Source organism: Nannospalax galili, unplaced genomic scaffold (assembly GCF_000622305.1).
Source record: "Nannospalax galili isolate Female #2095 unplaced genomic scaffold, S.galili_v1.0 scaffold302, whole genome shotgun sequence".
NCBI classification, from domain to species: domain Eukaryota; kingdom Metazoa; phylum Chordata; class Mammalia; order Rodentia; family Spalacidae; genus Nannospalax; species Nannospalax galili.
In genome coordinates this window covers 815,424-831,825 of record NW_008350120.1, presented here as the reverse complement: position 1 = coordinate 831,825, position 16,402 = coordinate 815,424, and the positions used below count along the sequence as shown (strand labels likewise).

At 52.8% G+C, this 16,402-nt stretch overlaps 2 protein-coding genes across 7 annotated transcripts in view; one reads left to right on the top strand and one right to left on the bottom strand.

The window, feature by feature from the left end:
* The window catches only part of Smarcd3 (SWI/SNF related, matrix associated, actin dependent regulator of chromatin, subfamily d, member 3), a 41,927-nt gene extending 35,570 nt beyond the window's left edge, over window positions 1–6,357 (top strand). For 3 of the 6 annotated variants that reach the window (XM_008847239.3, XM_008847236.3, XM_029570509.1), the window contains 11 exons: window positions 1,700–1,742; window positions 2,421–2,543; window positions 2,659–2,817; window positions 3,002–3,097; window positions 3,251–3,352; window positions 3,573–3,734; window positions 4,784–4,881; window positions 5,060–5,195; window positions 5,641–5,763; window positions 5,865–5,966; window positions 6,182–6,357. In XM_008847239.3, the coding sequence (XP_008845461.1) occupies window positions 1,700–1,742; window positions 2,421–2,543; window positions 2,659–2,817; window positions 3,002–3,097; window positions 3,251–3,352; window positions 3,573–3,734; window positions 4,784–4,881; window positions 5,060–5,195; window positions 5,641–5,763; window positions 5,865–5,966; window positions 6,182–6,235 (1,198 nt within the window). In that variant the 3' untranslated portion in view covers window positions 6,236–6,357. Of the gene's footprint in view, window positions 1–1,699; window positions 1,743–2,420; window positions 2,544–2,658; window positions 2,818–3,001; window positions 3,098–3,148; window positions 3,353–3,572; window positions 3,735–4,783; window positions 4,882–5,059; window positions 5,196–5,640; window positions 5,764–5,864; window positions 5,967–6,181 lie in introns of all 6 variants that reach the window. The other 3 variants (XM_008847240.3, XM_008847237.3, XM_029570508.1) reach the window with 2 other exon arrangements.
* Window positions 6,358–6,499: 142 nt separating this feature from the next.
* Window positions 6,500–11,964, bottom strand: Chpf2 (chondroitin polymerizing factor 2). The gene is made up of 4 exons (XM_008847234.3): window positions 10,472–11,964; window positions 9,449–10,013; window positions 8,603–8,785; window positions 6,500–7,919 (listed from the first exon to the last, which is right to left on the bottom strand). The coding sequence occupies exons 1-4, from the start codon at window positions 10,750–10,752 to the stop codon at window positions 6,621–6,623; spliced, it is 2,328 nt and encodes a 775-aa protein (XP_008845456.1). The 5' UTR covers window positions 10,753–11,964; the 3' UTR covers window positions 6,500–6,620.
* Between the last annotated feature and the right edge of the window lie 4,438 nt (window positions 11,965–16,402).

Below are 16,402 nucleotides of genomic sequence, written 5' to 3'. Positions count from 1 at the left end.
GGATACCCCTCGGGGAGGGCTTAGGGGCACTAGTCTGGTTCTTTTGTGTGTCCACAGTGGAGACACGCTGTGATAGCAGCCAGTGTCCCTTCGCTGCATGCACCCCTCGCTCTTCTGCGTGCCACCTGCTAAGTCCTTCGCACCTTTTGCCCCAAGTTCTGGGGGATGCTTCAGTCTTTGCGGGGTGGAGGCAGAGGTGGCAATAGACTGAGATTTAGCTGTGTGCGTTTCCCAAAGTGTGGTCTTCCGGCACCTTCCTGGGAGTCCCAGGCTGTTTGTCTCAGAGCCTCTCCTGATCTCCAGTCCCCATCTCTAGCAGTGGGTAGGGAGCCTGGAAATTTGCTCTGAAGGTGAGTGGTATCTGCCTAGTGTGCTTAGGTGATTCTTAGGCACTCAAGAGGATGAAGAGGTATTGGAATCCCTCCTAGGGACCAGGTCTGGCCCTAGGTCACTGGGACGAGCTTATTTCCTTGTCCAAAAAGTTACTGACACCCCAAAGCCCCTGCTGGTGTCTGGCAAGAGCCATGCCCCTCTGGGCAATAGTATTGTGGCAAACACAACATGCTTCCTTTTGCACAACAGATGGATTCTTATAAAAGGTGCAATATCAATTTTATCCAATTATTAAATACTTCTTACACATTAAGGAAAATTAATCATTTATAGGAATCCCAGGACGAATTTATTTACAAAGTGAATCATCATTTTGTATAGCAAAAAAATTCCCCAATCTGTTGTGTATAAATGGGTTGTTTTGCATAGATAAGTTGTTTGAAACAAATCATTCCTTTAATGAGGTGCTTGCCCAGCCCAAGAATGGGTTGATAATTCCCTTTGATTAGTTGCTTGCCTGGCCATAGAAGGGATTTCTGGATAGGGAGGGGGCAGCAGGTGAGAATACCACGTGGGGGCAGTGTAGAGCTATCCTCTAGGCTGTGTTCCATCTCTTGGCCAGTCTAGGGTATTCTGGGTTGCTTTTGAAAGTCAGAAGCATCTAGATTCCAGGTGCTGCTATACCAGGCCCAGCCAGTTTCATTCCAGTACCAAGTCACATCCCCTTAGACCCCTACCCCTATCTTTGCACACTCCCAGGGTCCTTGTGGGCGTAGTATGTCCCTTGTGCTGTTGACAGGTGGTCCAATCACACGCATCTCCCACCCTTAAGCAGTCCCTTCCATACCCAGAATGGCAGGAGTGCCAAGTCCCACCACCACCAGCTTCACACCAGCGCAGCTTGCTTCAGGAACCCCGGGGAGGAGTCCTTTCTCCCTCTCCTGGAGCTCAGCCCCTCTTGGACATACACCTCCCACTTGGCAGGAAAGGAAGGTCCTCAGAAACTGCTTTCTCTCTACTCTGCCCTCCCCCCGCCCCAGCGTTAATCAAACACTTCTGCAGCCCCCCTCTTTTGGCAGCACCTTCTCTCCTGCTAGTTCCTCCTAAGTCAATTTCTCTGGCTCTAAGGCTGTGATGGGGTATAAGGGGGAGGGGGCGCCAGGACAGAGAACGGATCAGTCACCCTGCCCTCCAAGGGGAGCACCAGCTCTGTATCTCCGCTGTAGCCCCTCCGGCGGGCAGACAAGCACAGGCTGTGGGAACCCCAGCCAGGCGGGCGGAGATGTCGGGATAATTTAGCAGGTGGCCTCGTTACTCCCAGATCTGTCGCCATGGTAACCTGGTTTTTTCTTTAAAAAATGTACAGTGCCAAGAGGAGGAAGATGGCTGACAAAATCCTCCCTCAAAGGGTGAGTGCCTTTCACAGCAGCCCCCAGCTGGCCCCCACCCTTTGCTGCTCCGCCCTCCCCTCCCCCTCAGGAGCGTCACAGCTACTTTCACTTTTTGTTTTAAAAGCTCATTAAGAAGTGCGGCTCCCTATGCCGGGTGGAAGGGAGGGAAGGAGCTAGAGAGACATGGTGGGGAGGGACAGAACAAGGGGCCAGTGGTTCAAAGGTCTAAAGGAGTGGGACAAAGAGAAGGTGAGGAGAGCAGAGGTAGCATGGGGAAGGGACAGTACAATTGAGGCACAGGTGTAGGGGCTGGTAACCAGGGTAGAAGTTAGCACACTACCTCCCAACTGTCTCGGGTAACCCAAAGTCTCAGCACTTTGCAGGGACCCACCGGTAGCTGTCTGACAAGGGATGTGACAGGATGAGGTTAGGCACTTGAGCCCGCTGGGCCGCCAGTTGCCCCTCCTTCCCTAGTGATGAGATGCATGGATGTCCCTGGAGGGAGAAGCAATTTTTATCCGCACACAATGAGGCCGCATAATAGAGTTCTAGGGACAAGTCCTATCTGCACTCTCGGAATTCCACACCCTGAAATCAATTGGACAGCTTCCCTGGTGTCCTTTGTGCCCTGGGGTCACAGAACAGGCACATATTCTGCAAGACTGACTGAGCCTTGCTTCCACCCTCCTCCTCCAGATTCGGGAGCTGGTCCCGGAGTCCCAGGCTTACATGGACCTCCTAGCATTTGAGAGGAAACTGGATCAAACTATCATGAGGAAGCGGGTGGACATCCAGGAGGCCCTGAAGAGGCCCATGAAGGTGCCTTAGTGTGGGGGTAGGAAGAGAGGCTCCAAGTGCCCTGTCCAGGAGGAAGTAGGGTCACCCCTGGGTGGGTGCACACAGCCTTCGTTCTTACTACACTTTATTTCTACAGCAAAAGCGGAAGCTGCGCCTTTATATCTCCAATACTTTTAACCCTGCGAAGCCTGATGCAGAAGATTCTGACGGCAGCATTGCCTCCTGGGAGCTGCGGGTGGAGGGGAAGCTCCTGGATGATGTACGTCCTGGCCCAGGTCTCTCCAGGTGTCCTGGGGTGGGTATGGGCTGAGTCAAGAACAGAACTAGATGTCTGCACCAGTTGTGGAGCCAGCCCTGGCTGGGGTGGTGGGCCTGAGGACAGACTGCTTCTGAGTGTGCCTCCTGCCTGCTGCCAGCCTGGCCCATTCTGTATCCACGGTCTTTGTTCTGCCCCCACAGTCCCTGTTCTTTCCCTACAGCCCAGTAAGCAGAAGCGGAAGTTCTCTTCCTTCTTCAAGAGTTTGGTCATTGAGCTGGACAAAGACCTTTATGGCCCCGACAACCACCTCGTTGAGGTAAGGCAGATCACTTCAGTCCTTGACTCACCTCCTTCCCTCCCACCCAAGGACCTGAAGAACCTGCAGCCTTGGACTATAGACCCTCTTAGAGCCCTAGGCCCCACCAATCTACATGGCCCTGTGGATGACCCAGCTCTTCTCCCTGGGCAGTGGCACCGGACACCCACCACCCAGGAGACAGATGGGTTCCAGGTGAAGAGGCCAGGAGACCTGAGTGTGCGCTGTACCCTGCTGCTCATGCTGGACTATCAGGTCCGTTGCACCTCCCACCTCTGGCATATGCCACCCAGGCCCTCATGTGCATCCTGAAACCCCATTCTCCTTCCTGCCCATCTTCTTCAAGAACATACTGCCAAGGCCCCTAATCCCCATGCCCCTCAGTCCCAAGCTGCCTAGGCATGAGCCCTTCCTACTGCTTCCTCTAATATCTAATTGTCTAATTGATCCGATTGTCCTGGTCACCTTTTCCCAGCCTCCCCAGTTCAAACTGGACCCCCGCTTAGCACGGCTGCTAGGATTGCATACACAGAGTCGCTCAGCCATTGTCCAGGCCCTGTGGCAGTACGTGAAGACCAACAGGCTGCAGGACTCCCACGACAAGGAGTACATCAATGGAGACAAGTACTTCCAGCAGGTAACCTACCTCAGGAGCCCAGGCATGGAGGGAGCAGGCTGTGCTCTAGCAGGGGAAGCAACTGCCCCCCCCCTCGCCCCAAGTTCCTGAGCATCAGGAACCAGCACAGGCATGGTCTTGGAGCCAAGCAGCTAGAGTCTAGTCTAGGCTCTTCCACAGTCCATTTGCCTCCCCAGGGGAGGAAAATCTGGAGCCCTACTGGGAGATCTGATCTCCTTGATAGCATCCTACAGTGTAATCTTGGTAGAGTTGAGACCCTGGGGTTCTAGTCCTGAGTCTAGACTCTGGATTAGTTACTTTGCCATTCTGCCTCTTGTCCCATCTTTTAAGGGGGTGGTGGTGGTGGTGGTGGTGTGTGTGTGAAAGCTATGCCATCAAATGTATCTGGCAGCTAAGAGAAATCAGATTGCTGCAAAAATATTTGGTAAAATTCTACCAGAGTATTATTATTAATGTGTTTTAAAATAAACACAGAAGATAAATCAGTGTAGAAATAGTAGTTGATATTTATTGAGCACTTACCAGGCATTGTTCCAAGTACTTATTTTTGTGTATTGATTCACTGAATTCTTACCGCAGAGAGACAGGGACTGTTAATATCCCCATTCTAGAGATGAAGAACTGAGGCCAGGCATAGTGGTGCATGCCTTTAGTCCCAGCACTGCCTCTGGGGAGGCAGAGGCACGTGGATCTCTCTGAGTTCATGGTCAGCCTGGTCTACATAGTGAGTTCCAGGCTAGCTGGGGCTACAGGGAGACCCTGTCTCAAAAAGACTAAAAAAAAGAGAGAGAGATGAAGAACTGAGGCCAGAGGTATAACTTGCTCAAGGTTGCATGGAATGTAGCAGAAAGGTCTGACACCCAGCAAGCAGACTCAGGGTCCTATACTGGCCTCCCCATTAGCCATGCCAGGGTCTCCACCTCCAGCCTGGTCATCGCACCCTCTGACTACCTCTCAGCCTTGTGGCCTTTCCAGAACTAAGGATTTGAATTAGTTAGCATCTCTTCAAATGCACACAAGTGATTTCCCTCTCAACTGTCCTGCTTCAGATTTTTGACTGTCCCCGCCTGAAGTTTTCTGAGATTCCCCAACGCCTCACAGCCTTGTTGCTGCCCCCTGACCCAATTGTCATCAACCACGTCATCAGGTGAGGTAGCCCCAGGGTCCTCCTCACACCAGGGGATGGGTCATCCCTACCCTCCCTGCTCTCTCCACACCCCATTTTCTACCACTCCCCTCCCTCCCTCCCTATGCACCCACCCCAGCCCCGGCCTGGGCCTCTGTGGGGTGTACCATGGACATCAAGGGCTGGAATTCTCTGGCAGCGTGGACCCATCAGACCAGAAGAAGACAGCATGCTATGACATTGATGTGGAAGTGGAGGAGCCACTGAAGGGGCAGATGAGCAGCTTCCTCCTGTCCACGGCCAACCAGCAGGAGATCAGTGCTCTGGACAGTAAGGTATGGCCTGAGCCCAGAACTGGAGTGGGACATTAACTAAGAAAGGACAAAGCACTCAGACCAGGGCATGGCCTAGGACACAAGGGACACACAGACCAGAGAGTGGCCTGGGACACAAAGGACACACAGACCAGAGCATGACCTAGGACAGGAGGGACACACAAACCAGAGCATGGCCCAGGACACAAGGGACACACAGACCAGAGCATGGCCTGGGACACGAGGGACACACAGTCCTTCCCTGCTGCCGAGAGGCTGACCCCATTCCAAGTTCAGCTTGACAACCCCCCCCACCAGCCTTCACTAGACTCGAAGCAGGGACTCTAGGGACTGCCCTTCACAAGAGAAGCAATCCCTCTCCCTCCCTTCTTCCCCACCCTCTTCCTCTTCCAGTCCTCTCCCACAACACAGGGCCAGGTGGAAATGGTAATCTTTCTACCTGTAGATCCATGAGACGATTGAGTCCATAAACCAGCTCAAGATCCAGAGGGACTTCATGCTAAGCTTCTCCAGAGACCCCAAAGGCTATGTCCAAGACCTGCTCCGCTCCCAGAGCCGTGACCTCAAGGTGAGGAGGGAGGCTTGGGGAGCACTGGATTGAAGACAAGCACAGGGAAGGAAAGATACAAATGTACCTTGGGGCAGGACTGATCCCATACTCCCTCCCAGGTGATGACAGATGTGGCCGGCAACCCTGAAGAGGAGCGCCGAGCCGAGTTCTACCACCAGCCCTGGTCCCAGGAAGCCGTCAGCCGCTACTTCTACTGCAAGGTAATGGAGGTCCTCAAGCATGAGGCTTTTTTATCCTCCAATCCAGGAGCACCCTTGTTTCTCAGCTGCCAGCCATCTTGGCTGCTCCCCATGGTAACCCCTGTCCACCACCCCACTCCCAGACTCCTCTAGGGTTAGGGTGCCAGGTGGGTGGGCCACCCTGGTCGCTCACCAGGAGCACTGTGACCCTGCCCCTGCTCACACTTCCTCTAAAGATCCAGCAGCGCAGGCAGGAGCTGGAACAGTCGCTGGTTGTACGCAACACCTAGGAGCCTGCGAATAAGCGTCACTGCGGACCAGCCAGCCACACTCCCTGGCATCGACCCTGGGCTCTGGCCTCTCCCTTGCTGATGTGATGGGGGGAAGACTAGATTAAAGGTCATTCATCAGACTGCAACCTTGTGGTCATTGGAAACTGGGAAGGGAGGGAGGGAAGGCAAGAGGGAGGGGGAAGGCAGTGAATCCCTGCAAAATTTCTACCCCACTCCCTCAGATTCTTCTCCTTACCCCACTTTCCCTAGACCTAAAAACAGTTTGGCAGAAGATACTTTAATAACACTTTCTCTTTTAAAAAAAATACAGTAACAACCCCTCCATCTGTCCATCACCTTGCCTTGCCCTTCTTGGGGCTACGCAGACATAGGGGTGGGAGAGCTAAGTGCTATTGGCTTGCTCCTGCTCAAACAGAGCCATGGCCAGCTGGGCACGGCCCCCCAGCCCCTCCAGATTGCTGAGGCGGCAGCGGTGGTACAGTTCCTCACTGAGCCTGGGGCTGCAGTCCCGCAGAGAGAACTTCTGCACCAGCCCTGGCTCTACGGCTCGAAAGAGGTGGAGCCCTGAGAACCGGAGGAAAACATCCATCACCTCCAGCCCCTCCAGGGCTTCCTCCTCTTCCTGGCCCGCCAGTTCACTAGCCAGCCGGGCTCGGGCTGCCAGGTAGTCAGCATTGTAGAAGCAACCCTCTGCTGATGCCTGCCGGTCAAATCTCCCCCCAACTGGAGCCCCCCGAGAAGGATCCGCACCAGGAGGGGAAGGGGGATCAGGGCCAGCCCCTGGGGGAGATCTCTGTGGTGACAGAACGGGGTTAAACTCCTGGAAGTGGACTGGAAAGAAGACCTGCCAGCCAGAGATGGCGTTCATGCGGCAGCGGTTGAGGACTTCCGATCCAGGCCTTGTCCACACGGTGGTGAGGAAGAAGAGCGTGTCCACAGGGTGCTTCTTGGAGATCACGTCCATGAGTCGCACCTGGGAAGGGGCCTCTGCTCGCACAGCAAGCCAAGCCAGCCTGGCTCCAGGATACCTTCGTTCCAATTCAGCAGCTGCAGCCTTCACTCCCAGAAATGGGTCAGGGCCCCCTCGGCCACCTTCCCGGGGCCCGTAAACCAACAACAGGGTGAGCAGCGCATGTTCTCGAGGCTCCAGAACACTGGCAGCAAAGGCCTCAAGGAAAGCTAGGGCTGCCGTAGCTTCAGGCCCCAGGAGCGGCAGCACGAGCTGCACCCTGGTGGCCTCGGTGACATAGGGCATAGGCAGGATCTCCACCCTGCTCAGTGGCCGCAGAAGACTGACCCTGCGCGCCAGAGCCCGCCGGTGCCCACGCTGTGTCACAGCTTCCAACAGCAAGTCCAGGGTGTACTCCATGCCCCGCGCTGGGTCAAAGCGCCGGTAGCCATTGAGCAGCCTCTGCTTCTGGAAGCGCAGGCGGGGCTGGTAACGACGATTGAGCTGCTCCAGAGCAGTGTCCACTGCATCGCCCACGTCTGCCCTGCCGGCCCCCTGCAGCGGGCACTTGGGGGCCCCATCTGGACAGGAGAAGATGTGCTGCTCTGTGAAGTAGTCCCAGCCCAGCACCTCAAAGCGAGAGTGTGGAGTGAAAGGGGCTGGGAGCCCAACCGGCCAGCTCAGCCCTGCCTCCCCCTCAGGGGTCAGCACCGTCAGGTTCCGGATCTGAGCCTAGGTTGGAGGGAATGCGCGCAGTGTTAGTGCTGGCCTTTTTAAGATGCCCCCAGACTCCTGCTGCCCAGGGTCAGAGGTTCCAATGGTAGACCTCTGGCTAACCTAGTCCCTTACAGGCAACAGGCTTTATCTATAAAGTGCAGAAGGGAGATGAGTGACACCCACCTTACACAACTGCTGCCAGGAGAGAGTGGGCCGTGTGCTTTGCACAGGGAAATGGATCTCAAAATACAGGGCTTCACAAACTTTCACACTCCTCTTCATGATCAGTCCTTTGTTCTCAGCTATACCACCCTCTGAGGATCCCCACACCCACTATAGAATCTCCTCCCTTCTACCTTTAGAGCCTTTAGAAGTCTAGAAGCTCAGGTTTTGTGGGTCTCCGCCTCTTCAGTGGACAGGCGCTACTGGAGAGGCGCTTGTTCAGATAAGCCCATGCACCATACCAAGCTCCCTCAGAGCATAACAAGCTCAATGGCTATCACGTCACCTCAGAGCTAACCTTACAATTTTCCTAGATTCCAGAGCCCCTTGTCGCTGTGGTGGTTCTTAAATTTAGGCAGTCATCGTCTTTATGCCCTCATCTCCCCCAGCTTTTCACTCCCTGTAAGCCTGACTCCTCAGACTCCCACTGACTGTCCAGCCATGGCCCTGGGGCACAGTCTACTGCCTCAGCTCACCTGCAGTTGTTCTATTTCACTGTAAGCCCGCTCTAGTTCCAAAGCACTGAAGCGTTTGTGGAGCCGGTACATGAGGGTACCCTCGGAGACGGGGTGAACAGCGAAGGCACTCAAGAAAGCCGAACTCCCCTCCTTCTCAGGGTCCCTGTTCTTGGCCAGTTCGAAGGAGCGATACTGCTGCCCCTGGAGGGACCAATTGGACCAATCAGGGCTGCACACATAGGCTGCCTGTCCCAAAGTCCCTCAGCACCCCTCAGCATTCACACCTGATGTTGCTACTGCTTTAGGACAGAGTGCACAGTGTGGCTCCCCTGGCCTCCATTCCTACTTCTATATCCACATTTTGGAAAGGAGAAAGCAGCAAGTAGACAACTACAGACACCCTGCCTCCCAGAGACCCCATCATTCCCCAAAGGGATCGCAGTTATGGGAAGAACCTCCTAGTGTAGGCTGGCGTGGAGGAGAACTGCCTGGGGTGCTCAGCCCTCCTCCAGTCTGCAGGGCTGCTCTCTGGGCTGGAAGAGGGATCTCTGGATGCTCTACTCTAGGGAGTGGCCATCTCTAGGACATTCCCACATTGTCCTGTGATATACACTGGGTGTGGAAAGGAAACGGGAGGGATTCAGACAGGGAGAGCTGCTGAGTAGAGGCATCTTTCTGGTTTGTTCAGGGGTCTCTGACAATATGAACTTTTGCTGGCCCTAGGACTGTAAGAAGGCCAAAGGTGAGCAGGGGGAGCTGAAGGGGCATCTGATATCTTGGGAAGGATAAAAGGATGGTCTTGAGCACTCAGCCTGGACAGCAGTCATTCAGTCCCTGCCAACCTATTGGGGAAGGGACTCTCACCTGGTGCTGCGACACACAGCCGATGCCCAGAGTGTCGATAAGGCAGCGGCCAAGCCATTCATCAGGACGGGCACTGAGGATGTCTCCTCGGCAGCCATCTAGATGTGGCCGCAGGCGAAGCAGGAGACTTCGTGACAGCAAGTAACCAAAGCCCCCATGACAGTACCGGGCCTGCTCGCCTGCACCAATGAACTCCTCTGCCCGACCCAAGTACAGGTCTTGGTTGATGCTAAGGTGGCCAGCAAGGGCTGCCAACCGGGGGGCCTGCACGTACGTGTCATCCTGCATGATGAAGAACCAGTCGTAGTCAGCCCCAAAGTGTGTGTGAAGGTGGCGCAGGGTCTCTGACATGAGCCAAGCAGGCCGCTCATCTCCATGAGACACCACCTGCATGCCTGCAGGAGCCCGGGCCCCTCGCTGCCCAGTGAAGTACAGTAGCCGAGGGAAGTGGTGGGCCACTGTACGGTTAACGGCCACGGCCAGGGTGGACAGTGTGGCTCGAGAAGTCAGGACGGCCACGAGCAAGCGCTCACGAGAACCCAGCTCCGTCTGGATATACCGAGTCCTATGGAGAGACCAGCAAGTGGTGGGGGGGTTGTCATCTCCTGAGTCATTAGGGAGAATGCGCCAGCTTGCCCAGCACGCACATCCCTAGGAATGAGTAAGCTGGGGTTGAGGAAAGGGGGGTGACCTCCTTCCTCATCAATACTAACTAGCTGCTAGAGCAAGTGCCCACTGAGTAGGCCGCACTAGAACTGACTAGCTGGGGAGGGAGTCTACTCAGGATGGAGTCAGTGGGTGAGTGCATCCCCTACTCTGTTTGAGAACAGCAAACACTAATTTAACACCAATGGATGAGACTGTCTTAGACTCAGGGAGGGGTAAAAATGGAGAAACCAAGGCAGGAACTGAGACAAAGAACTGCTCCAGGGAACTTAACACTGAGTACCCACCCAAAGGCAGGGCAAACAGCTCTAGAAGGAAGGCCAGCTTCAGGGGACTAGACACACAAATCACCCTCACCTGAGCACCTTCTTGTAGGGCTTGTTGGGATCCCTGTAGTAGGGGACAATCCGGGGTTTGAAGTCTTCATCGCTTTGGTCCAGCCCAGCTTTTGAGTCTGGATTCTGCGGCCCTCCTAGCTTCCCTAGAGCCTCTACACAGGGATCTTCTCCCTCACCCTGGATCCAGGACACCCGCAGGAGGCTCAGGCTGCATCCCAGGGATAGCCCCAGGATGAGGGGCAGTGCTGGCCGCAGCAGAGCCAACAAGGAGCTGAGTCGCATGGTGGCAGGCCCTGACATAGGGTGTCCCAGAGACAGGGTCTCAAGGATCAGTGAGCTGATAGAACCCAGGCCAACAGTTTTAACCAGGGAACCTGGGGTCAAGCAAGTCAACAACACAGTAAGGAGCAAAGTGAGCTGGCTTCCAGGCCTAACATCTTGGGGAAGACTGCAGTCTTCCCAACTCCCTATGCTTGGTCCTCAATCACCAGGGTGCTAGATACACCCTTCAACCAAATACTAACATATATGTGAATGACATCATTCATGGCTGGGATTACAGTCCCTCTTCCAGTAGAAAGAAGAAACAAAACTCAATAACGCCAAACCTAACCCCAAGAGGACCACACACATCTGTAGACTAAGTCAAGAGTCAGCAGCAACTAATGAAGGGGGGGAAGCACATGACCATCAAAACAACAGCCCAACAGAAGCCCACTCTGTTGCCCTTTCCTGAAGATGTCCTGGCCCACTATGCCCATTCGGGCTGCATAAGGGCCTGCTGGTCTACCCTTGCAGGCCACCCTAGGGCAGGCTAAGGGCTTCTGTGCAGGAAACCCACAGGCTACATTAACCCCTTTGCCCTTGTCACAAAGATCACCACCCACCCACACATAGTGCGCACAAGTCAGTCCACCCAAACGAGGTGGGCAGCCACGGTGACTCAGCACTGCTGGCCTCTCAGGGGAAGGCAATGGCTGATGGAACCATCTTGCAGCTGCAAGGCTAAGCTTCCCACCTTGGTGACAAATTACAAGCACTCTTGCTGTAGCCTATAGGGGTTGGCTGCCTGGCTTCACCAAACAAGGCCAAATAAGCCAGAAGCGACCAGAGACAGCAGTAATCATTGAGAAGGCAGGGGTCTGCGAGGACCCGGAGAGGTCCCTGCCCCGGCCGGCCAATGCTCTGCCAGGCCCCTGGGCGACCCCAGCCCAATCCCAACCCTGGAAACCGAGAAATCGCCTACGTCCCGCGACTGCAGAGGAGGGCTGGGCGTCCAGCTGGATGGTGAGCGGCTGGGGGCGGGGGATGCCCGAGGAGGCTGGGGCGCAGAGCGGCAGGATGCCCGGGGTGCGGGCCCTGGGGGCAGCACCCGCATGCACCTCGCGGGGGACGGGGAACCGAGACAGGGGCGACACGGACCGACCGAGGCGCCGGCTCCGCGGAGGCAGCTGCTGCCAGCTCACTGCCCGGCCTGCGTCTTCCTCTTCCGCTGCCCGTCAGTCACCCGTCTCTATGGTGACCGCATCCGGCCCCTCGCTCCCGCCATGTGTTCTCTATGGTCGCTCTCTGCACGCGCTCAGCCTCGAGTCTCCAAACTCCAAGACACACGAACGCGGACTGGAGCAGAGGTGTCCGGGAGCATCAACTCAGCTCTGCTCTAGAGAAAAAGAAGAAGAAAAAATGCACCTTTCCTGAACACGCTCCTCCTAACCGACTGTGCAACCTCAGTACCTGTCCAGCTGCTATGTCTACTAAACTCCAGGCGTCTCAGTGTGTAACTGCACGAGGTTAACAAGTCATGGGTGAGGGACTTGTGACCTGGAAGGAACAGCGGGCCTGTGCTGGTTAGTTTTTGTCAACTTGACACAAGCTAGATGCTTGGGAAAAGGAACCATCACCTGAGGAACTGTCTCCATCTGCTTGTCCTGTGGCCATATCTGGGGGGTATATTATACATACATACATACACATATATATATATATGTGTGTGTGTGTGTTTTATGTGTGTGTGTTTTGTTTTCATGTATGTAAGAGCACCCATGTTGTCCAATGCACACAGTTTTTGTCAACTTGACACAAGCTAGATGCTTGGGAAAAGGAACCATCACCTGAGGAACTGTCTCCATCTGCTTGTCCTGTGGCCATATCTGGGGGGTATATTATACATACATACATACACATATATATATATATATATGTGTGTGTGTGTGTTTTATGTGTGTGTGTTTTGTTTTCATGTATGTAAGAGCACCCATGTTGTACAATGCTCACAGAGGTCAGAAGAGGTCGTTGAATCCCCTGGAACTGGAGTTAACCAGATGGTTGTCGGCTGCCATGTGGGTGCTGGGATTGAAACCCAGTGCTCTTAACAGCTGAGGCATCTCTCAGCCCCATGGGGTATTTTCTTGATTGCTAATTGAATAGGAGGGCCATGGGCACCCACTATGGGCAGTGCCATCCCTGGGCAGGTGGACATGAGCTATGTAAGAAAGTTAACTGAACAAGCCAGGGAGAGCAAGCGCTTTGCTCCTTGGTCTCTGAGTTAGCTCCTGCCTCCTGGTTCCTGCCTTGAGCTCCTGCTCTGGCCTCCTTCAGTGCTTGTCACCAAGACTGATGACCTGAGTTAGAGCCCTAGGCCTGACTTGGTGGAAAAAGAGAACTGACTTCATCAAGTTGTTCTCTGATCGCCACATGTGTGTCGCACTGTGTACACACACACACACACATTTTTTTAAAAAAAAATTTTTTTTGGTCTTTTTGAGACAGGGTCTCTCTGTAGCCCCAGCTGGCCTGGGACTTGCTATGTAGACCAGGCTGGCCTTGAACTCACAGAGCTCTGCCTGCCTCTGCCTCCAGAGGTCTGAACTCACAGAGCTCTGCCTGCCTCTGCCTCCAGAGGTCTGGGACTAAAGGCATGCGCCACCATGTCTGGCTAAAATATAATTTTTATTTTTATGTGTATGAGTGTATTGCCTGCATGTGTGTAAGTGAACCTCTGCTGTGCAATGCTGGAGGAGGTCAGAAGAAGGCATGGGATCCCCTGGAACTGGAGTTAAGGATGATTGTTAGCCACCATGTGGGTGCTGGGAACCAAACCCCAGTCCTCTTCAGGAGCAGTCAGTGTTCATCACTGAGCCATCTCACTAGCCCCAAAATACAATTTCTTTTAAAGTACAAAATAGTGTGGGAAGCCAAAGCAGGAATAATTAAATTAGATTAGGTATATGGACCTGCTCAGATCCCAAGGTTCAGCAAGACTTATCTGGGACTAAAGCAGTGATCCAGGCAAAGAGAGCACAGGGAGGCTCTAAGAAAGGAAGGAGACTGACCAAGAAAGCCAGGGCAGCTAGAACCTAGTGCTGCAGCCCAAGGTGAACTAGAGGGGGAAGGATCACAGCTGGCTCCCAACAAGTATAGGGTCACACCTAGAGGACAGCTTGGAAATGTACAGGGACCATCACATTACATGGGGGAGGGGGTAAAAGGAAAGTTGATGTCTTTTAAATTTTTATTTTGTGTGTATGAGTGTTTTGCCTACATGTGTGTAAGTGCCTGAGGAGGCCAGAAGAGCAAGTAATTGGAGTTACAGTTGTTAGCTGCCATATGGGTGCTGGGAACTGAACTCCAATCCTCTGCAAGAGTATCAAGTACTCTTTTGTTAAAAAAATATTTATTATTTTTATTTTATGTGTATGAGTATATTGTCTGCATGTATGGGAGTGCACTGTGTCATGCACTGCCGCAGAGGTCAGAAGAGGGCTTCGGATTCCCCTGGAACTGGAGTTGAGGACGGTTCATAGCCTCCATGCGGGTGCTGGGAATCAAACGTGGGTCCTCTGCAAGAGCAGCCAGTGCTCTTAACCGAGCCATCTCTCCAGCCCCAAGAGTATCAAGTACTCTTAACCACTGAACCACCTCTCTAGCTCCGGAAGGTTGATGTCTTGCACGTTGCAAGAAAAGTATCTCATAAGAAAATTGTCCTTTAGCCAGGTGTGGTGACACACACTTTTAATCCCAGCACTTGGGAGGCAAAGGCAAGCAGATCTTTAAAGGTGAGTTTGAGGCCAGCCTGGTCTACATAGTGAGTTCCAGACCAGCTGGAGCTACGGGGAGACCACCTTGCAAAAAAAAAAAAAAAAAAAAAAAAAAAAAAAAAAAAAGGAAAATTGTCCTTATTCCCACACAACTTTCAAATGTCCAGAACATTCCTATAGGTTGAAAAAAGTGGTTAGAATCATATTGTTCTTGCACCTGTGTTAAAAAAAATGAAGTAAATTTGCAGGGCTGTGATTTGTGCTGAATTCTTAAGGAACAACTCCTATGTAAATGGAAGGAAGATGGTTGTGCTTGGCAGTTTGGAGAACTTTATCATAGAAATGCAACAGTGTTCTGAATGCATTTTTTTGTACTGTCACATTTACAGTGATTCTCCCCCTCCCACACAGACGTGTTCCTTCATTCGTAGTACCAGTGGAGGTCAGAGGACAACTTGTGGGAGTTAGTTCTCTCCTTCTACCATGTGGGTTTTAGGGATCCAACTCAGGTTGTCAGACTTGGCAGCAAGTGCCTTTACCTGTGAACCATTTCAATGGCTCCAATTGTCTAAGTATAGTGTAGGAGTGGAAGACATGGTTCCCAGTTCAGAGTGAATATTGCAGGGCTGGAGAGATGGCTAAGTGGTTAAGAGCACCAGCTACTCTTGCAGAGGACCTGAGTTGTTCATCTACAAAGCAGCTAACAATTGTAACTCCAGTTCCAGGAGAATCCAACAGCCTCTTCTGTCCTACACAAGCATTGCACACACAGGTGCACTTATATACCTCCAGTCAAAACACTCATACACATAAAATATAAATAAATAAGTAAACTTTTAAAGAGTGCACATTACTTTTTTTAATATTTTATTTTGTTTTATTTTGGGGGGCTTTTTGAGACAGAGTCTCCCTGTAGCCCCAGCTGTCCTGGAACTCACTATGTAGACCAGGCTGGCCTTCGAATGCTGGGATTAAAGGTGTGTGCCACCACACCTGGCTCTATTTATTATTTTTTATTTTATGTGTATGCATGTATCACCTGTGTGTAGATAAGTGCACCCGTGTCATGCAATGCCCGAGGAGGACAGAAGAGACTGTTGAATCCCCTGGAACTGGAGTTAGGACAGCTGTTGGCTGCCATGTGGGTGCTGGGATTCGAACCCCAGTCTTCTGCAAGAACAACCAGTGTTCTTAACCACTGAGCCATCTCTCCAGTCCCAAGAGTACACATTACTCTTGCAGAGGACCTGAGTTCAGTTCCCAGCACACATATGAGGCAGCTTGACCAGTACCTCCAGCTCCAGGGGCTCCCACATCCTCTCTGGACTCCTTGAGCATCCATACACATGGCACACACACACACACACACACATAAATAAAAGAATAAAAATTTGGGCACTGGAGAGATGGCTCAGCACTTAAGAATGCTGACTGCTCTTGCAGAGGACCCAGATTCAATTCCCGGCACCCACATGGCAGCTAACAACTGTCCATAACTCCAGTTCCAGGGGAGTGTGATGACCTCTTCTGACTTCTGTGGGCATTGCACAACATAGGTGTACTTACATACAGGCAGGCAATACACTCATACACACAAAATAAAAATTAAAAAAAAATTTTTTTTGTCTTTTTTGAGAGAGGGTCTCCCTGTAGCCCCAGCTGTCTTGGAACTCACTATGTAGACCAAGCCGGCCTCAAACTCACAGAGATCCGCCTGCCTCTGCCTCCCGAGTGCTGGGATTAAAGGTGTGTGCCACCACGCCTAGCAAAATAAAATATTTTTTATAAGAATAAAAACTTAGAGCTGGGCGTGGTGGGATACGCCTTTAGTCCCAGCACTTGGGAGGCAGAGGCAGACAGATCTCTGTGAGTTCAAGGCCAGCCTGGTCTACATAGTGAGTTCCAGGCCAGCT

Coding starts and splice junctions, on each gene's coding strand:
- Chpf2 (XM_008847234.3), bottom strand. CDS start 10,752: ATGTCAGGGCCTGCCACCATGCGACTCAGCTCCTTGTTGGCTCTGCTG. Junction 8,786..9,448: donor GCTGTGTGTCGCAGCACCAG/GTGAGAGTCCCT, acceptor TGGTCCCTCCAG/GGGCAGCAGTATCGCTCCTT. Junction 7,920..8,602: donor GTGAAATAGAACAACTGCAG/GTGAGCTGAGGC, acceptor CCTCCAACCTAG/GCTCAGATCCGGAACCTGAC.